General features: G+C 36.3%; 1 protein-coding gene across 2 annotated transcripts in view; it reads left to right on the top strand.

The window, feature by feature from the left end:
• Window positions 1-21,658, top strand: part of VRK1 (VRK serine/threonine kinase 1) — a 35,677-nt gene that overhangs the window by 5,438 nt on the left and 8,581 nt on the right. For both annotated transcript variants that reach the window (XM_064141759.1, XM_064141831.1), the window contains exons 3-12: window positions 1,045-1,100; window positions 6,006-6,075; window positions 6,450-6,537; window positions 7,710-7,818; window positions 7,959-8,051; window positions 9,024-9,156; window positions 10,427-10,547; window positions 11,562-11,620; window positions 12,753-12,931; window positions 18,602-18,695. In XM_064141759.1, coding sequence (XP_063997829.1) covers window positions 1,045-1,100; window positions 6,006-6,075; window positions 6,450-6,537; window positions 7,710-7,818; window positions 7,959-8,051; window positions 9,024-9,156; window positions 10,427-10,547; window positions 11,562-11,620; window positions 12,753-12,931; window positions 18,602-18,695 — 1,002 coding nt within the window. The remainder of the gene's footprint in view (window positions 1-1,044; window positions 1,101-6,005; window positions 6,076-6,449; window positions 6,538-7,709; window positions 7,819-7,958; window positions 8,052-9,023; window positions 9,157-10,426; window positions 10,548-11,561; window positions 11,621-12,752; window positions 12,932-18,601; window positions 18,696-21,658) is intronic.

Raw genomic sequence — 21,658 nt, 5'->3', positions numbered from 1 at the left:
TCTTTGCTGCGCTTGACTTTTTCATTGTCTTGTGAACTTCTGACATTGGCCATATGCTTTTTGATGTAACATCATCACAGATTTTGTTTTGAAGTGTTTTTTGTTGAGTTTGTGGAAAACTTCCTTTAGTAGATAATATTCCATATTAGTACCTCTGCTGTAAATGAGCAGGTAAGAGGTCTTAAGGATAACTCATGGAATTATAAAATCTTAATTGCTCCTAGTTTTTTTCTGAATGATTTTGAAGGGATGAGAGTTAATGTGAGCACGATAATGCTTTATTTTGCAGTGCCTTTATGGTCTTCCTTCTCTTGGTGAATAAGTTGCACTGAACTCATAATGAGTTGGAAAAAAACCTTAATAATCTATCCTGCTTTCAAAATGGACAGTCTGCAGCACAACTGGATTAAGAAGAAAACTAGTACCAATGTGTGGCTTCTTTCCAATTAACCTCTATTGCTTACTCAGCCTTGCTGCGTAAGTGACTAAATTTACTGAACTGGACTTCAGGTCACTCAAATTATGTAGTTTTTTGTTCTAAGAATTCCTATGTTATTCAAGCCAAAGCTTGCTGCCCCAACATTTGCACAAAACTGCCGCCTTGACTGTTCCTGTACTAATTTGTGCTTGCCTAGCTTGATGTCTGTCATACATTCTGTCAAAAAAAATCAACACCCAGTAGCAGCAGAAAGTCAGTTTTGGATATGCGATGTGGCAGAATAGTAGAGAGGTTGTGTTTTTCACCTGTATGTCCACAACTGTGTATATTCATCAGTCTTAGAAAATGAAAAAGAGATTGACTAGGAAAAAGGTGTCGAATACCTTTATTTAGTAAACTGCCCATTCTTAAACAGAAAGGAGAATGCAAGACCGTATCAGTATAGTCTTGCTATTGAGTGAAAGTCTCGTACCAAAGTCCAAGGTACTGAAATATGTTATGTCAGTACTTAATGGCCATGTGTTTGTCCATGCTATATAGCAAGTAAGTATCTGTTTTGTACTGGCTTCCCCTCCTAGTAGTAACAAATGCTTCTTTTTTAACAGCTGATGTTAATTCTTCAAAGTCAGTTGGCAGTGATGCGGCTTATGTTGCAAAAGTGGTAAGAGAGCATTTAAACCTTCACAACTTGAAAATGTTTATTCTAGAATTGCATTTTCTGACTGAAAATAATCCAATTGCATGGTGTTACATAAAATACAGTAAGTGTGGTGATACAGAGGAATGCATCTGAGAATTGGGACTGCTATGTATGAGGGTGTATATGTGGAACATCAGCAGAGTTGAAAAAGGTTCATGAAATAGATCAGATTCTGTTTCATTTGCTGCTTCCTGTAAACGGCCCCAGTATCATAAAATGAGTAAAATCTGGCTAGCTTTTGGAGAATTTCTGTGATTCAACAGTGAGTCTCTGTGAACTGTTGCTCACCACTGGATGTTGGTAAGCTGACAGATGGCTTGGGAGTAGAAACAGCAAAGCTTTGATTCCCAAAGTCCCTACAGATATAAAGTCCTTTAAATGTTTTATCATAAAACACATACGTATTCTAATTTCTATTGAATTAGAATGGCATTGACACACTTTTTTTTAACCTAATTATTAGAAGGGAAAGAAAAGCATTGTTGATGGCTCATTTTTAGCCCATAGCAGGAAACCAGCAAGTTAAATTTATTACCTAAAACTTTGTTATGTTTTTAAACTTAAAATAAAATTTAAAAGGAGGAATTAATTTAACTTGATTTTGTTATAATGTTTTCTTCATAAAATATGAATAGATTTTTTCTTAAATTTTGCTAGATTGCATAGATCCTGGTGAAGTATTAGTAAAAACCTGGGAATATGAGAATAGCCATAGTATAGAATCATAGAATCAACCAGGTTGGAAGAGACCTCCAAGATCATCCAGTCCAACCTAGCACCCAGCCCTATCCAGTCAACTAGACCATGGCACTAAGTGCCTCATCCAGGCTTTTCTTCAACACCTCCAGGGATGGTGACTCCACCACCTCCCTGGGCAGCCCATTCCAATAGGAAATCACTGTCTCTGTGAAGAACTTCCTCCTGCCATCCAGCCTATACCTCCTCGGGCGCAACTTGAGACTGTCCCCTCATTCTGTTGCTGGTTGCCCGGGAGAAGAGACCAGCCCCCACCTGGCTACAATGTCCCTTCCGGTAGTTGTAGACAGCAATGAGGTCACCCCTGAGCCTCCTCTTCTCCAGGCTAAACAACCCCAGCTCCCTCAGCCCCTCCTCATAGGGTTTGTGTTCCAGGCCCTTCACCAGCTTTGTCGCCCTTCTCTGGATACGTTCCAGCACCTCAACATCTCTCTGGAATTGAGGGGCCAGAACTGGACACAGGAGATCCAGATGATTCACTATCATGGTGGTAGTTCTGCTCTTGTGACAAAAGCAGTTCTGGAAAACTGTACAAGAATATTGCAATGGAGAAAGTTATTTCTTCAGCACACTTCAGAACTGCAATGTTTTAATTTTTTATTTGTTAAATTATGTAATGATATGGAAATGGTTATATGCTCTGGCAGGGAGGTTGGACTCGATGACCTCTTTGGGTCTCTTCCAACCCCTGACATCCTGTGATATAAATATGTTAATATTTTAAACGTTTTCCCTGGAATTAAAAGATTAAATTAGAATGAAATACATTTTAGTTAGTATGTGCCTTTTAATCTTGGTGTTTATATCTGCTGACTACAGGGAAATTCTAGAATTCTGTTTTTGATGCTGTTCAGATACCCCCAAGATACTGTTGGGGATGACCTTCTTTGAAACGTTGTCACTTGCTGAAAAAAGCACTGCTTATGATGCAAATGTCAAACTACCACACCTTCAACTTTGGCATACTGATGCTGCTTTAGGTGTCTGTGGGAAATATTCCATACAGACTACAAGCCCCAGCCTGCAGCTACTGCTTTTGTATGTCCAACCTCTGCCACCCACGGCAGGGGCTGTCCATTAGGCAGGAGTTCTGGTCTGTTTTAGAGGCAGATTAACAGACATTCAAGTTAACAGCAGTGGCTTGCCTATGAGAGGCATTGACTAATTACTGGCGCCTGCTGAGTTTGGACTGATCACGAAGCAGGATGTCATTTAACTTTCAAGAAGAATCCCGTTTGACTTGCTTGGAAAATCATCAGATATGCATTATTTTACATTGTGTGTAATTGCTATCCTCTTTTTTCCTTGACTTTGAAACCTGTCCATCTGCTTCTCTTCTCCACTTTGGAGCCTGAACTTGGGAAACAGTGTTGTGACTCTTGGGTTGCCTTTATGCTAGATTCACTTTGTTGCAGCAATTTATAAATACCCCCATTGCTAATCTCCCAGATGACTACTCACTTTTAATTTGTCTTGTATAATTTTGTCTTTATGGCAGTGAAGAGTAGCCCCAGTCTTCTTGCTGCCCTCACAAATGACCCATAACATATTATGTTTCTACAGTCTAGTATAACACAACTGCGGATAAGGGCCTATTTTCTGATGCCTGGGTGATTCCTAGTTGATCCATCATTTGAAGCAAAGTGGTTAACAGCTTTGAACAATTATTAGTGTTTAACAAAATATGTGCTTCTATAGTAATGTTCTTCAAATTAAGCTATTAAAACAGAATGGAAATTGGCTTAGTCTTTGACATATCCTCATAGTATTGATGTCTGAGCAGTTCAAAATGAATCACAGTTTTTATTAAAAAAAGAAATGCTTTTTAACATGTGGACCTTTCAGATGTCATTGTTCAGGATTGGATGCAGCTTTTAATAACACTTCATTAAATTGCTCACTGAAAAAGATCAGAATTCTTAAAATACTGCTTGAAGTAATGTATTTGATTTCAACACATACTCCATAATTTCTTTCATTATGATATATTTTCTAATTAGACTTTAATTTCAGTTTCGCAAATCATGTGTTTAGAGTGACCCTGGGCTAAAAGTTGTAGAAATTTGTGTTCTAAGTCTTTCTGGTTTTAGTGTATAAGATGACTAGTGTGGCAAATATTGGACATCATTACATGAGCCTTTTTAACATAGCATATGCATTTATTTATCTGTATGTAGAGTTAGTAATTATGGGGAAACAGCTTCATAGTCAACAAGATCTTTTTGTGTTTAAGTTATTTCTTCATCCTCTCAAGTATGAAAAGGTACCAGATTTTTCAGCATGTGCTCTGTCTAGAGAAAGGTAGCATAGACTTAATAATTAAAAAATATATATTCTAAGAATTATTAACACCTACAGTTTTTTACTGTATTTTAGTAAGAAAGTAATACTCTTCAAACCTATGTAAGTTGAATAACAATAATGTGTAATTTATATCCTAAATAGAGTAGGAGTGGATTATGCTACACAGAAGTAAATTAGATCTTTAGATCACTATTTGGTTGTCCATAGTGAACAGATAACCTAACTGAAACTAGATAAGTGTGTACCAAAGTTGCTGTGCAGTGATCTGTTGGTCCAGTTGTGCTGTGTTTGTTTTTTTATTTGTTTTGGTCTTTCTTTTTTGAGTTCATGGCTCAAGTCTGAGTGATAGTAACACAAGGAGGGGATGGAAAATTGATACCTTGGCTCCACTGTTTGTGAGATGGAGATAGGCAGTAGCTTTGCAATCAAGCATCCAGGCCTAAGAGTGGTGCCTAAGCTGGCATCTGCTTTCATTCTGATTGGCCTTCCAAATGAGGATGCACACCAAAGCCCATGTTACTGTGTTGATCACTTTATAATCCTTGGTTAGTGTTGGAAACCAGTAAACCTCTATTAGCTGAGTGGCACATTCTGGCCCTTAGCAGTTTTCTGTGTCACTACATCTGCATTTGAAGGTTATAGATAAAAGTATTTAAGAATGATATTATCTTTCTTGAAAGTTTTGTTTACATAGAATAGTTTGGACTGGAAGGGACCTTAAAAATCATTAAGTTTCAACCCCCTGAGAGGATGGGGATACTTCCTACTAGACCAGGTTGTTCAAGTCTTCTTCTGATAAGGCTTTGAACACTTGCAGGGCTGGAGCATTCACAATTTCTCTGGGCAACTTGTTCCAGTAACATCATGTGATTTGGTTTCTTTGCCACATAGTTTTTTAATTTTTTTTCTCTTTGTTCAGTTTTTTTTTAGATGCAGGGTATTGCAAAACAGATACTTTCACTGAGAATAAATTTGTACATACCCGAGTAGACTAAAAGAAATTGCTTAAGCTTATTTCAGAAATGAATCATTTAAAAACTTCAAGAGCTGAAATCACTCTTGTCTTTCCTGCACTAAATTCTGAAAATACAGAGACAAGATAGTTTCCATTTGCAGTTCCAGCTCACTGTTTCAAAGCTTTGGTGTTTTCAAACAATTTCTCTCTTGCATTTTATTTGTAATATATAGTTACCGTAGATTAGTCCCTGGAAAATGGAACTGAAGTGCCTTATATGTAAGCTTAAATACAAACTAGACTTGAAAGTCAAAATAAGTGTAGTTCCTATAATTTAGTTTAATAGAAATTATGAAATCCTCTGCAGTTTTTACCCTGATCAACCAATGTATGATGAGAATAAAATACCTTTATGTTCAGAGAGTATTTAAATAACTTTTATTAAGATTTTTCCATCAAACTATTTCAGGTGTTTTTAGACTCACTAATGGCTGTTGCAACTGATGGAATCCAGGTTTAATCTGGAAAATCTGAAATAATACTGTTTAGTGTTCTCTGCTAAACTTTTGCTGTCAATTGCTAGTAATATTCCTATACATTTCAGTTGATCTGTTATTGTTCAATCTCTTTTTATGGGAAAGGATTCTTTGATACCTTGAACATTAAGCAAATTATAATAAAAATAACTTTTTAGAGTCAGCCTTCTTTTATAAAAAGAACATACACTATCAGCACTGAGTAAAGTATTTGAAGAGTATGCTTTTATAGGGTGAATATTACCTTTTATGAGCTTTAAATAATGACTAGGCACTAACACAGCAGTTTTTAACTAATTTTAAATTGTTTTAAAGGAGCCCAGCCAGAATGGACCTCTTTTTACTGAGTTAAAGTTCTACATGCGAGCTGCTAAGCCAGATGAAAGTAAGCAGTCTGTTAAAATGTTTTTAATGAGCTTGAAATATTTAGGAAAATGGAGCCGACCAGGAGTACTGTAAGAGAACTTTAAGAGAATATTTTTAGATATTTAGTATTTTTAAATCATAAAATGTAATTTAGACATAAAATTTAGATTTTTTTTTTTGTAAGATGTTCTTTAGAGTTGTGTTGATTGTGTTGTCTAAATTCAGACTTGAGTTGCATTTCTGTCTTTACAATGGGTGCATCATTGCTTTGCATACAAGTTTAGATGAAATAAGCAGCTCACAGGTATGCAGAAACTAAGTGATATGAGTGCTCTCTTTTTATCTAAGTCTACTGATGCAAGTTAATGAACTTATAATTATTTGTCTTTTCAGTTCAGAAGTGGACTAAATCCCATAAGCTAAAATATTTAGGTGTACCAAGATACTGGGGCTCTGGCCTGCATGAAAAAAATGGAAACAGGTGAATATATCTTTTGCTTGCATATACTGACTTTATAAGAGGTATTTTCCACCTGTCTTCATGTTGTTCATTTCTACTGGAAAGTTTCACATACATAATAGGATGTGTTTAAGGAATAGATATGTTTCCTTTGTTACTCCGATTTGTGTCTTGGGGGTTTAGTTTCCATCTGTGTTGAACATTGCTGTAATACAGTGATGCTGTATATATGTGGTTTAGGAGCTTTTCATATTTGAATTAAAATAAAGCCAACTTCTGATGTAGAAGTCCTTGAATAATGTCACTAACTTTAAAGTTTTTCTTGTGTTATGATATGGACCTAAAGAGTATTCACTCGCATAGTAAGGACCTAATGTTCTCTCTAAATCTTATTTTCCCTAAGGATAGTTTTTTTTTTTTAACATGAAGCTAGGAATTATTCTAGTTCACAGATTAACTTGTCTTAAGTCTAGGGATAGTTTTTAGTATTGTTCCATGACAAGAGGAGTTTTTGCTGCTTAACCTTGAATATTGTGCTTGTTTATGTAACAGTCCTTGTTTCCTATATATCTGTGCTGCAGAGGAGTTTCAGTAGTTGTCTGAGTTTTGAGAGACAAAAGTACATACAACCTTTTTTTTCCCTCCAAATAAAATTCTATTTCCATTTGGTTTTTAATGATTCTTTAATGCAGCTACCATGAGCTGTTACTCCCAGCTAATAGAACCAGTTTGACAATAACAATGAATATTAGAACACCTATGGCAAGTGTGAGCTTTTCAGTTTTAGTAGTAGATTAAAAAAAAATTGTCAGATTTCAGGAAATGGAATTGTAAGTTAACATTGTAAGTCTGTTATTTATAAAGTGAAAAAGTGTATTTTTGTAAGTAATTGGTGCTTGGTTTTACCTGTACTGAATTACAATACAGATATTTTCCTTTCTGAGTACTTGTTACAGTGTTGGAAAAGTAGCCAGGAATAAAAAACAGTTGTTTTGATGGGCAGACTTTTGACTAGCTGATGTAAGAAAGTTAAGAATTGATACACAATGTTGGAAAAAAAAGTCAAGTACTCGCCAAGTATTTGTGTTGTGTGTACCTACAGTTTTCAATCACTAATCTGTACAATTAAAGATAAAATACTGTATTGCTAAATACAATTCAGTAACTTTGTTGCTTTTTTTTTTTTCCTTTAGTTATCGATTTATGATAATGGATCGATTTGGCAGAGATCTTCAGAAGATGTATGAAGAAAATGCAAAGCGATTTCCCCATAAAACTGTACTGCAATTAGGCTTAAGAATAGTAAGTTTAAAAGTATATATTAGATTTTTATCGTCTGACTTCTACAGGTGTTTCTGTTAAATCAGACTTTTGGGCTGAGTACAGGTCCTCTGCTGGGTGAATCCGGGTACTGCATTTATATGACTGTTTTGTTTTGTTAGCTTGATATTCTGGAATACGTCCATGAGCATGAATACGTGCATGGAGACATAAAGGCCTCAAACCTTCTTCTGAGTTACAAAAACCCTAATCAGGTATTTCTGATGCATTTTATTCCTCATGTTTTAAACACCTTCTATTTGAAAGCACTGGAAGTGCTTTGAACCTGTGAAATCTAGCAGAAGTTCATTTTTAAGAATGTATATGGTAACATTATTTCTGCTTGACATTTCTGTCTATTTAATATTCTATTAATATACAATGATTTTTTATGCGTTTTGCTGAACAGTTATCAAATTCACTATTTGCCTTAAATAATCTAGAGAAATTCTCAAGATTAAAAAACAATTGACTCTTCAAATAGGTATTTGCACATGGAAGCTTAAAATTATATAGCACACTGGTAAATTGTGTTTGCCTGTCTGCATTGTTACCCCATTCCTTTGTTCAATAAATCTATCAGATAAGTGTACTGTTACTTGGAAAAATTGGTCTTTAAAGTGTTGATTTATCCACATGATTTATGGAAGTCTTTCATTTTTCTGCATTTTAAACTCTCTTTACTCTTTTATTTAAACACTACACATTAAAGTTTCAGAATTATGTCATCTTCTTGCCCAAATGTTTTAGCTTGTGAAATATGTAAATAATCTCAATTCTCTTAAAGTAGCTCTGGTGTTATTGAGAAATAGTATGCAGTAATATTCACATGGGACATCTGACTTTAAAGAGGATAGGAGAGTAAGTGTATTTATAACTCTATAAGCATTATTTTTTTTTCATTTAATCTTACTGTCAGTGTTGCTGTACTTATCCAGTGCATCTGCAAGAAGCTATTTCCATATTGAACTGCTTTATGAATAGCAACAAAACTTATCTGACATTGTTTTAAAATCATGTGTTATAATCTCAAAGCACTGAGAAGGGGGGGATCATTTCAAGTAAAAAAACTCAGTTTTTTAATACTTGAAAATAAATTCTAAGAATGGTTGGAAGGTGCATTTTTTATTTGCACATTTTGTGTAATTACAGTTCTTTAATTTAGAATTCTTTATGGGAATTATTAGGTATACTTGGTGGATTATGGACTTGCCTACCGATACTGTCCTGAAGGAGTCCACAAAGTATATAAAGAAGATCCTAAAAGGTGTCATGATGGAACTATTGAATATACCAGTATTGATGCACACAAGGGTGTGGGTAAGTACGTAAAGCTTTGTTTCTGGCAATAGACATTTATGCATTCTTTTATAAGCACAAAAGACTTCATTTGTGGCAGTGAGTTTTGTAAACATCCAGGTTTCTGAATCTTCAGAAACATTTTTTTCTTCTCTAAGGACTATACTGACATTTTTCTTTTAAATGGAAAAAACTTTAACTTTGATTTACTCTGTTTTAAATGTAACTTTCTTAAATACATTTCCTCAATTTGTGAAGACGCTTAAAGAGTTTCTTTCTTTTACTTAAGTAAGTAGAAATGGAATAGTGTTCATGAGATCTTGACAGAAAAGCAGGCTCTGTTTTCACAACAAATAGTTTTTGTTAGCATTGTGAACATAGTTCCTTTGTATTTGGCAAAGATACATAATATTCTTTATATTTAGAAGATTCTCTTAATTATGAAATATTATTTTGTAATTTTGCCTACAGGCACTGAATGGCAAAAAGCAAGAAATTCAATATGAAAAGGACAGTTCTGTGATTAAACCTTGAGGATTACAGTGAACATTAGTTTTCTTCATTCTGAAATTTTGCTTTATTAGCATAAAAAGTCATGCAAAAATACCAGTGTTGAAAATTATTTATTCAGAATGAACTGTAGCACCAATGGTTAAAAGTGAAGATGAGCAAAGATGACTTGATTTGTCCATTTACCACTCGTGTAGTGTCACCAATGTACCTGTGGGCAATGTTTGCCTTTTTGTTTGGTTGTTTGTTACTGTTAGGTATAGGGCTTTATTTTTTGTGGTGGGTTTTTTTTTGTTGTTTTAGGGAACTGATCTGTTATTGCCTTCTGTTCAGTTTTCAGGCCATATAAATTATTTCAGAATCATATAATTTTTTCAGGACCTGGGATTTTAGCACTGTCACCTTTCTTTGAAAACAGGCTTTACTTCCCTCCCCCAAAAAAGTCAGTCACTTTACTCACTTGCTCTGTTTTTTCCAAAATTGGAGTACTTAAAAAGTTTTCCAGAACTGAGATAAGTGCAGTGTATCTTGTCCTTGGATAGAAGAAAAAGATTGATAAAGAGCTTAAAAACAAAGTTAAGTTGTCCTTCCAGATGTAGGAATAGTATTTTTTTCCTTCCGTGCTTTCATGCTAAAATAAAGACATAAGTACTACATACAATAATGTTATAAAGAAATACTTAACAATTGCCTTAAGGTATGCACACACTTTAGCTGTCGAAGCTGTGTGCTTTGTTAGCTGTTCTTACAATTCTCTTTTATTGTGTGCATATGTATTTAGCACCATCAAGACGTGGTGATCTGGAGATCTTGGGTTACTGCATGATTCATTGGCTTAGTGGCTACCTACCATGGGAGGATAATTTGAAAGACCCAAATTTTGTCAGAGACTCAAAAATCAGGTGAGAAATTACTTGCTTTCTCTCTATTTTCAAATTGAAAATAGGAATGAAAATGTCTTAATGTAGAAATTTTTTGTACTTTGAGTATGTTCCCTTTTGAGATGAACAGGTTATTGATTTGTGTACCCTCTGGTTCTCCTTCATTGCCTGTCATGTATCTTTGACTTGTTACTAAACTTATGCTCTTTTACTTTGCATAGCTGAGATTTTTTTGTTTTCTATACACATGGTGCTGTCATAAGCCAGAAATCACTCTTACCAGTGTGCAAGTAACTATTAGTTGTGCTTTACGGAAAGAGTGGTAAAGCATGGAGTAAAAGTAGCATTTGTAACACCAAGCTCTGAAGTCTCTGGTAAAGATGAGTGCTAAGGGTGGATCTTAAATGTGTTTGAGTGTCAATCCAGTTAGAGGGCTACTAAAGTGGATTTTATTTAAAAAAAAATTATCTAATCTCTCTTCCTCACTGTTACATTACTTTGTCTTCCCCTACTTCTGCTCAGCCTTTCCTTGTCAGGTATTTAATGTTAAGGAAGTTGTCCCAGCACAGCAGTTTATGCCTCTTAAACACATATTTGTTATTTGGCCTTCTTATCTCTTCTTTTAGCACTTCAGCTTCCATCAGTGTGAGCCAAGTAAGCCCCCTTACCCCGCAGTTATTATTTTGGCAGGACATGTGCTCTGAATAGTACTAGTTAGAGAAAGAATCCTTTACCAGGAAAAAGAGCGCGTGAGCGTATATGAGGATTTAAAATGGACCAATTCTTTTCCTTCGGTCTTCTACTTGCTTGTTTTCATAGGAATCAAAAACTGTTGGGCAAAATCTTACAATATTTTCAGATAGCCTATCTGGCATTCATCAGGTTCTGCACTCCTAGAAATGGCTGCAGGAAGTCATACCAAAGGTTTTTCTAGTAGTATTTCCTGTCTCTGACTGTGACCTAAGCCAGTCTATTGGAACAGGGCAAGATTCAAACTTTGAAAGAAACAATACTTCAGAATATTTTTTTTTTCAGATGTAGAGAAAATATTTCATTTTTGATGGACAAATGCTTTCCTGCGAAAAATAAACCAGGTAAGAGGAGCTGTTTTAATTTAAAATACTTTGGTTTGTACCATGTGGTAGGCATTTTCTAATAATTTTATTTTAATGTCATTTTTCTTTTTAAAATGAAAAGTCTGTTTGGGTACCAACACCAATTTGTAGACAAGTCTGGACAGTGGGTAAATGCTTTAATTTTGTATTTATGTGGAGCAGATGGAATGCATACAAGGAAAGGCTATACTATTCTAAAATAAAATTCAAGCAGATCAGTTGCTGCAAAACGTGAGGAGTTAGACTGTCAGAAGTTTTTTTTCCTTAGTTATCTCAGGCATTGTACTCTGGACCTTTAAGTCCTTCTTGTTTACTTAAGTTTGTACCTGTTTCTTTGTTGTTGATGAAAAAAGTAAAAAAAAAGTTGTGTGAATAAGATTGTTCATTAGGAGAACATTAGATTCTTCCTTTGTCTGCAGTTCTGTGAACTGGAGACAGTGTTTTTCTTCTGACTAAAGACAGTATTATTTGTAAACAAAATGTGTAAACCGATTTTTTTCACAACTGATTCAGAATATTAAGTAATGTGAACTTGAAATCTAGATTGTTTCTAATTGGCATTGATGATTTTCTAAGTAGATTTATTATTTTTAAGTCTGATTCTCAGCAATACACTTTCTTGGGATATTTGGTCATTTGCAGCTACTCTTGGTGATGAGAGTTTTCTGTCAAGTGCTGTTTGTATGATGGTGTTTTTTTCCCTGTTGTCAGATGTTTCATATATTTTTATAATCCATGTCTCAGTCATGAACTGCTGAAGTTCTGAGATGACCTTGAGTTTCCTTTTCCACATTTAAAAGTATTTACATGCTATTTCTTATGTCTATAGGCATTCATTGGTGAAGACAGGCTTATTACAATTTTTATGACTGTTTACTTCATTGCAATGAACATAAGCAGTGCTGTCATCACAGAGTAATGAACCTTAGTATAATTTTTTTTCTAAAATGTGTTGTAATAAAGTCATAATTATGAGTTTGTAAATAACCATTTCAGAAAATAGCAGTAGGTTTTTCTACTTCTATATAATAGTGTAATTTTTGACTTGTGATAGAAGTGAATGATTAATTTGTTTTCAGATAGAAATTGATTTGAGATACTGTTTCTCTAGATGAAATAGTCAAATACATGGAAAAGGTGAAGCTACTGAGCTATGAAGAGAAACCTGTTTATCAGCATTTCCGAGAAATACTTCTGCAAGGTCTGAAGGCCATTGGGCAAAAAGATGATGGAATACTTGACTTCGGCTTGTCAGAGAACGGAGACTGGCAAACAAAACCCGTGCAAAAGGTTTTTACTCTATTTTTAGTAATCTTTAAATGGATTTTTTTGAGCTAAGTAGGAGTTAAAGTGATTCTAGAAGTAGGTGTCATAACTGCATCCAGTAGGAAATAAGGAAAGAGTGAAATGTTTGAGTCCTGATGTTATGCATTATTTCTCTACTTTAACTTTGTTGATATTAAAACTTAATACAGAATAATGGTTTTGGATGTGCTTTCATAATGGATATGTATGTGAGTATATAATTGTAATGTCATTTGAACAGATGAAATGTTTAGCTAACTTTTTTTTCCTTAAGCTGGAAAAACTCCAGATGTCTCAAAACACACGTAAGGTAACATAAGTCTAGGTTTTGTTTCGTATTAGTTTCCTTTCTGTGACTAGTTCAAGGCTTAGTTTTAAGTGTATTCACTGTGATCTAATATGTTATTCACGAGTTTTAACTATAGTAGTAGGCTACAGTTATTTTATTCCTTGTATTTGAGAGCCTTAAACTCTAAATTTAGACTCTGTTTGAATACAGTGTATGAACTTTTTAAGCCTTAGGGAAATGATATGTTAAAATGGTTTATAGTAACAATAAAAATAATCAGATAAGGACAAATAAATCATAGAATCACAGAATGGTTTGAATTGGAAGGATCCTCTAACAGAACTGTTATTATCCCATACTTGAAATAGCATCTATTACTTGTTTATTTGCATTCATTAATAATAGGTGGTCAGTTTAGTGGTTGTTTTAGCACGATCCATGGAACTAAGAATTGTGATACTGTGTAATAGCACGAGAATTCTACTTGCTTATTAGCACGGTCAGTAATATGATAAAGATGGGCAAAAGCACAAAAAAAAAAAGCGTTAGGATTTTGAAGTTTTTTGAACATGTATGTCCAGCTTTTCTTCATTTTGCCCAGTAAATAATACTTTTGCTAAAATCATACACCTTTTATGCTCAGGTCAGCCAAAAATATTAGTATTAAAGATCTATCCAAAAGTAAAGAGTTAATTAGCATAATTTTTTGTATTTCCCTTGGGGATCAACATCCTTTGAGACCTGCGTTTTGATGTGGGGAAATAAAACTCAGTTCTTACAGTTTGCCATTTTCTCTGCAGAAGTTGGCCAGTTGCAGAGCTAACACCTATGTCCAGAAAAGATGGCTGATGCACATTTTCAGTGGAATAAAATTTTAAAAATCCTATTTCTTTAGCCAATATTAGTAGTTAAGGCCATTCCCAAATGGTAGGATAATACTTTTCCGTAGTATTGATTAGGTTTTAGGTTTTTATGTTGAGGTTTGGTGGTTTGTTGGACAGGGTTATTTTTTGTTGGTCTTGTTTCAGTTTTTTTTGTTTGTTTGTTTTGGGTTTTTTGGTGTATTTTAAAAAATTATTTCAAGGAACCATATGCATAGTCAACTTGCTCACTTGTCACAGATACGGTCAATCACTTACTATATAAAGCAGTATTACTGGCCTGTTTGAATATGTTTTCCACTGCCCACTTCATACTGCAGTGACCTTCATGCTAGGTACTTTGTGCCAGGTAGTGCTAGTGTCCAGAGACTGTAAGATTTGTTTGCTTAAAATCAGTTTGACAGCCGACTTGCTGTTGACCAAGTACCGGGACAGATGACTCTTCCTTCTATAATGGATTTTGTAGGACTTGTAACAGCTGTGGTGTAGGCTAAGGTAGAATAGTAGGTTGTGTTAGTCCTCCTTCCAAGGGTATATTTTCTGCTTTTTTTTCTAAGGATGTAGAGAATGAGATTCTTCATCAGGATATCTTCCTTCTCATGATATATTTTTGGGAACTCATGCTGTCATGTTTTTTCTTCCAGGGCGTATCATACAGTTATGAGGGAGTAGGAGAACCAGAGACAGTTGATGCTAGTTGAGAATAGCTGGACACATAGATACACAAGCGAAGAAAGGAAGAACATAAAATGCTAATTAAAATTAGATGTATTTTCAGCTGTAACAGGAAAGTTAACTTGATGATTGAGTGTTTAAAGATTAGCTTCACATTCCAGATTCTAATAGAAACTGATTTCCATAAAGATAATTTACAGCTGATCAGTAGCATCTTGCTTCTGAAAGCCATTGTTTTCTAACACACATTGAATTTCTTTTGGCGTGCTTATTGCCAAATTTGTATGTGAACCATGCGGTCTAGCACCCATCCCTGAGAAGATTGTAACCTGTAACGTAGAGTATTTATGGCATTTTGGCTATACTGATCTTTTAATCACAACGGGGCTTAAGACTCATCAGTACCTTCAGTGCTTTCTCAGAACACTGTTGTGTTCTGAAGGTGTGTTATTTCATAGCTAGGAGGCAATATTGGTACCTTCTGTGTAAATAAATTCTCAGAGCACAAGATTTTCTTGTGCCTTCAGCTTGCATAGCTAACTGGGCCATGAAGTGCATTATATATTGCACATAAATATGGTGGTTCTGGAATCTCAGTCATTCTCCAGTATTGGTATCTGGCTAAAACTCAAAAGGTCACACAGATGTTAACTTCTAGAGTAGAAGACATTTTATCTGTCATGGCTCAGTTTTCTCCTGGTGTATAAGTAAATGAAACACAGTGGGTTGGAGGGTGTGTCAGAGGTGGTCTGCATAATAAACGCATGTTGGTTTGTATGTGTAATACTTTATAGTAGTTCAAACACAACAAGAGACTACCAGTATCATGTGTTGAAGGAAGCATCTGGAGCTGTTGGCTAAATTATTTAGGATGAGGACCACATCTTTTGTTTAGCACTGAAGAGTTCCTGGGAAATACTGGGAGTAAACAAAACTGGAAAAATATGATTCTTAGTGATTTGTGGTTCATTCTGCTGTTCAGCATCAGGTGCCTGGATGCTACTTTCATCAAATGCGTGTTGCTTGATTTCTACTACTATGTAATTCACCTGCATCAGGTTTAAGAAACCACTTTTTATTTAATAAGTTTGGAAACAAGATAAATGTATTTGCCTTTGTGTGGCATGTATTGGATATCTGTTTTTCTGATGAGTGTTTAAAATGTTTTCTAGTACAATTGGGAGGAATGCATTATCTTTCGTGTGAAAGCAGTACAGTGCTGAAATAGTCCTCCTTAATTTTGGTCAGAATGAACAAAAGTGTCTGTGTTTATTCCTGCCTAATGCATCACAAATCTGCTGACATGCTAACCTTGGAGTCTTGGCTGGCGGTAATCAGGCCTGTGCACCGGCAGGAAAGATGTACCTAATGCACTCCATCAGTGCAGTTTGCATATGGAAGTTCTCACAGGGGAGCTGCCCTGTGCCAGCTGAGGGTTACCTGCCCACTGCAGTTATTGTATGTAATTATCGAACCAATCTGTTCAGCCCAGCAGGGTTTAGATGGTAATCATGAAGCAACACTTCGGAAAGGAAAGATGTAATGCACTCTCTCCTTCTCTCACGAGCTATGTGAAGTTATAGTCCCTTTTACAACAGTATTAGTAAAGCTCTAGTCTCACATGGTTAAAAGCAGAATTAAGAAAAGGTAATCTCCCCATGTTCATCAAAATTATTGTCTATGTCTGATACGGACAGAGGTTAACTCATCCTTTGCAAAAAAATCACATTGCTTTAAAAGAATTGTCTTTGCATATTCACCTTAAGAATACTTTGCAATAGTAAGATTAATTGTAATAATAAGAGTTCTATCCAATTAGAGGTTTTAAGATAATGTACCTTGATCAGAGTTCAGATTTCTCAAGTACCACTATTTGGAACAGAACTCCTAGTTCCTATTAGAAAAAATACTAATGTGCTGTCAGTGGGTGTAGCTACTTTAAAGCTGTGTGCAAAGAAACCCTTAAGAAGCAAGGATCCATATAGACTTAAATTTAATGAGGTGTATTTGCTTTTAAAAAAGCAATTAACATCAACTTTGAGTAAAATGGGTTTTTCAAATTGCTCCTTTTGTAACAGTTGCTTACTGTAAATGAACAGGTTTTGATCATACAAACTTATTTTCACACGTAAGAATTTCTACTCCTAATGTGATATGAAGATGGGGGAGCTGAAGATGAGAGAGCTGGCAGATGAGCTGGCCAAGCTGCCAAGCTGCACTCCATCATCTGTCAACAGTCCTGGCTCACTGGACAGGTCCCTGAAGACCGGAAGCTGGCCAATGTGGTGCCTATCCACAAGAAGGGTCAGAAGGAGGACCCAGGAAATTACAGACCTGACAGCCTGACCTCAGTGCCATGCAAGATAATGGAGCAGATCATCCTGGGTGCAATCACAGGGCACCTACAGGATGGCCAGGGGGTCAGACCCAGCCAGCACGGATTTAGGAGGGGAAGGTCTTGCTTGACCAACTTGATCTCTTTTTATGACCACATGACCTGCCTGGTGGATGTAGGGAAGGCTGTGGATGTAGTCTACCTGGCTTTAGCAAGGCCTTTGACAGTGTCTGCCATAGCAAACTCCTGGTCAAGCTGGCAGCCTGTTAGGGGCACTCTGTGCTGGGTTAAGAAGTGGCTGGCTAACCAGGCCCAGACAGTGTTGGTGAATATGCCACATCCAATTGGTGGCCAGTAACAAGTGGTGTGCCTCCAGGATCAGTGCTGAGCCCAGTCCTGTTTTTGATATCTTCACTGATGATCTGGATGAGGAGATTGAGTCCACTGTCAGTAAGTTTGCAGATGACACAAAGTTGGGAGCAGGTGTCAATCTGTTAAAGGGCAGAAGGGCTCTGCAGAGGGACCTGGACAGGCTGGACAGATGGGCACAGTCCAGTGCCATGAGTTTTAACAAGGCCAAGTGCCGAGTTCTACACTTTGGCCACAACAACCCCATGCAGTGCTACAGGCTGGGGACAGTGGCTGGAGAGCAGCCAGGCAGAGAGGGACCTGGGGGTACTGGTTGACAGGTGACTAAACATGAGCCAGCAGTGTGCCCAGGTGGCCGAGAAGGCCAATGGCATTCTGGCCTGTATAAGGAATAGTGTGATCAGCAGGAGCAGGGAGGTCATTCTGCCCCTGTACTCAGCACTGGTTAGGCCACACCTTGAATACTGTGTCCAGTTCTGGGCCCCTCAATTTAAGAAAGATGTTGAGGTGCTTGAACATGTCCAGAAAAGAGCAACAAGGCTGGTGAGGGGCCTGGAACACAGCCCTGCGAGGACTGGCTGAGGGAGCTGGGGTTGTTTAGCCTGGAGAAGAGGAGGCTCAGGGGAGACTTCATTGCTGTCTAAAACTACCTGAAAGGAGGTTGTATCCAAGCGTGGGTTGGTCTCTTCTCCCAGGCACCTAGTGACAGGACAAGGGGACGCAGTCTCAGACTGTACCAGGGCAGGTTTAGGCTGGATGTTAGGAAGAAATTCTTCATGGAAAGAGTGATTGACCATTGGAATGGGCTGCCTGGAGTCACCATTCCTGGAGGTATTTAAAAGCAGGCTGGATGAGGTACTTAGTGCCATAGTTTAGTTAATTGGAAGAGTTAGGTTGGACTCAATGATTGTAGAGGTCTTTTCCAACCAGGTTGATTCTATGAACTTTTAAGTTGTCTGTTGCCTGGTACTTAATGCAATGTGATATTTTTTTCTAGAACTGGAGACTTTTTATAAGATATGAAGAAGTAGTTCTTAAAATTAGGTAATACTGTGTGAGGATAAGATTTCACTCTTGAGTTTAGTTGCCTTTTTTTTATTTTTCAGAAAAGAAGAAAGGCAGCAGCTGCCGACAATGAGAGCACTGAAGAAGAAATGGAAGATACAGCAAGTCCAGAGAAGAAGAAACCTTCTTCTTCTAGTAAGTCAAAAAATAAGACTATCACCACCTTCTTGACACCCACCCTTCAGATATTTGTAAACATTAACAAGATCCCCTCTCAGTCTTGTATATGCTCCAAATGCATGCTACTTTAGGCTGGTAAAAATGCTGATGAAAAATTGGTGTTTGCACCCTGTTCTCTTACCGTCATTCATTCTTTCCTCCATTCTCACTTTTGCCCTCCTGTCTTGTCCAATTCGCTGTCAGAACATGCTGACTCCTCAGGACTTCTTCATGACAGTGTGTTAAAGTCAGGGGCTAGCAGCAGCAGCTTCCAAAAATGGGTGTAGTTAAGGCTGAGAAAAGGATTAGCTGTAAGGATGGAAAATGCTGAAACTACATTTCAGGTAATTTGGCACAGTTTCAGTGTTGTCTGGAAAAAGTCGTGGACAGATAAAGCAGGATTATTTTAAGTTCAAGATCACAAATCTTCAGTAGATCTGCACAGGGGAGGTTTATAGTGAGTGTACAGTCAAACTTAAGCTAACAGTCTAACTCCTTTGTGTAGATGTGAACTGAATACAAGTAATTGTAGTTTTGGGGCTTTTTTCTGAAGAACTTTTGATTTGGACTTTTAAGTAAAAGACCAGATGATGTCTGTGATCAAATAGTCTTAATAAAGCTTATAGCACTGGAGTCTAACCTAAAACGTGCCCACTTGTTTAACAGAAGTTTGTAATAGGTTATGGCAGGGTGGACAAAGGTAACATTTCAGACACAAGTATTGGCACGTTAGGGCTTTACCCTAGTATGTTTATTCAAACAGTATGATACAGAGTGCAGGTAATTAAGCCAGTGTTATTCCAGAAGGTGACACTGCTCTGTTCATTTTCAGCTGCTCATGTTATAGAATTCTGATTATGAAAATTAGTGATTAGTTGTATTACTAGAATGCCTTTTGAACTGTTGATTTCAGTTTATTATGAAATTTAAAGCCTGTCAGTGCCTGAAAAAGCGTTAATTAGATGATACTTTGTTTTAGGGATACATAGTTATTTGATATGATGCTGATGTTCATAGCTCTAGTATTTTAGATTTTATTTAAGAAATTAATATATTTGATAGAACTGACTTCTGGTTATTGAGTGGATATAAGTGAACAGAATATGCTTTCACTATATGCTATACTTTTTTCTTGGAACTCTCATAGACAGAAAAAGAACTTGAGGAATTGCAGTCAAAGTGGTAGCATCAGCTTTCTGTAAATGCTAGATTTTTGGACTCAGTGAAACTATGTGGGAAGCTATATATGTTTTGAACATCCAGTGGTTAAAATAAGTGGTAGACATAACTGTAAATTTAAATCTCCTCTGGCCAATTTAGTACTTATAGATGAAATGGTCTTAATTTCATCTTTTTTATGCAACCCAATTTAAGAAATACTGAATGGCAGTAGTACATCAGATGGGTTTGGGTGAAAACTTATATGATTCATAAGTGTTTCTTAAAGGGCAGCTGTTTAACTATCTCATGATGTCAATGCTTTTGATAAATTGAAAATGACTGCTTATTATTGAAATACTTAAAATTGTGTTTCCAAACTTTGTTTTATGTTACCAAGACTTGTTTCTCTGTTACAGGATTAGTCCTGTGACTGAAAGGTGTCCTAAAGTTTACTGTCCAGTAGAATGGGTATTTTTTTCATAACTCTTAATTTTAGAAATAGAAGTTCAGTCATACAGGAACTTTTAGAAGTTCTTGAAATAGTATTTTTATTGGTTTCTAAAAGGGGATAAATATGTCTGGGCAGGGGCTACTCTTAAGGTGTTCAAACAGCATCCTATGAATATTTGGTCCTAAATTAGTGGCAAGAAGATTAGTTGGTCTGAAAAGATCCTAATCTGCTGTCCAGCACTTTGAGTACACCAGGGTGCACAGTGGCTACAGAGAGTCTGCCAGTGACTAAGACTACTGCTGCCGAGGCTGGGGAGACCCCAGACTTGGTGGAGGAAGAAAGATTGGCACTGAGAAGGGATGAGTATCTCGAAATTCTTCTATCCTTCTTCTGCTCCCCCTTGTTCTCAGCGTAAGAGTGGCCACTTCAGATGAGATCATTAAAGACCATCTCTTTCAATCATGTCAGCCACCAGTGTTTCTGGAACTGTCAAGCAAGAATGTTAGAATCTGTTTAGAAATCAAATTTCAGAAAGCTCTTAAGATATAAGCAGTGTTGTACTTCCAACATATGCACAGAACGTTGTGGAATTATTGTATTGGTTTAAAAACTGACTGACTTCCACTAGTGTGGATGGGGCTGTCCATCCTCATATGGCTTTGCATAAATTGGTATTTGGTTATCGTCTTGGAAATATTTTTTTTGTTGTAGTCAATCAAGTTTTATTACTTAATGTTTGGTTAAATCTACATGTAGGGTCATTTTTATATTTAGAAAATCACTATTCTTGACATCAGACTTTTGTGGAGCTTATCTTTCTGGTCCATACCAATGGCCACATTATAGGTAGATTTTTACCTCTTTAGTTTTATACACTAATAGAAATATTTTCACCAAAACCTGTAGTGTACAGTAGTTCTAGTTGTCTGCTATTCATCTTTTTCTTTCCTGTGATAGACTTTGTGTTGACTACTATCCGTAACAGACTTCAGGAGCAAGTCTTAAATTAGTCTTAAAACAGTGTACCTATCTCTGTGACTAGTCACCAAAATATCTGCTGTTACTTGTGCCGTTCCATTACCTGTCTCAGAAACATTGCAAGTTAAATGTTCTAGTATGAGAGTTACATGATCAGCTTTTAGAAGTTAAAAGCATGTGCTGTGATGTTTTATCTGGAAATGAACAGGAAGTCTGAGGTTTTAGAGTACAGAAATAACTTCTCTATTGACAAACTCACTTCTGTATTTTGCATTAAGTATATTCAAACACAGTATGAAGTGATCTTTATTTTTATGGGATGGCCCAGAATTGTTTGAGGATTTTCAAA

Source organism: Pogoniulus pusillus, chromosome 1, assembly GCF_015220805.1.
Source record: "Pogoniulus pusillus isolate bPogPus1 chromosome 1, bPogPus1.pri, whole genome shotgun sequence".
Classification (NCBI taxonomy): domain Eukaryota; kingdom Metazoa; phylum Chordata; class Aves; order Piciformes; family Lybiidae; genus Pogoniulus; species Pogoniulus pusillus.
The sequence above is the reverse complement of the archived record's forward strand: the minus strand, read 5'-3'. Positions and strand labels throughout refer to the sequence as shown.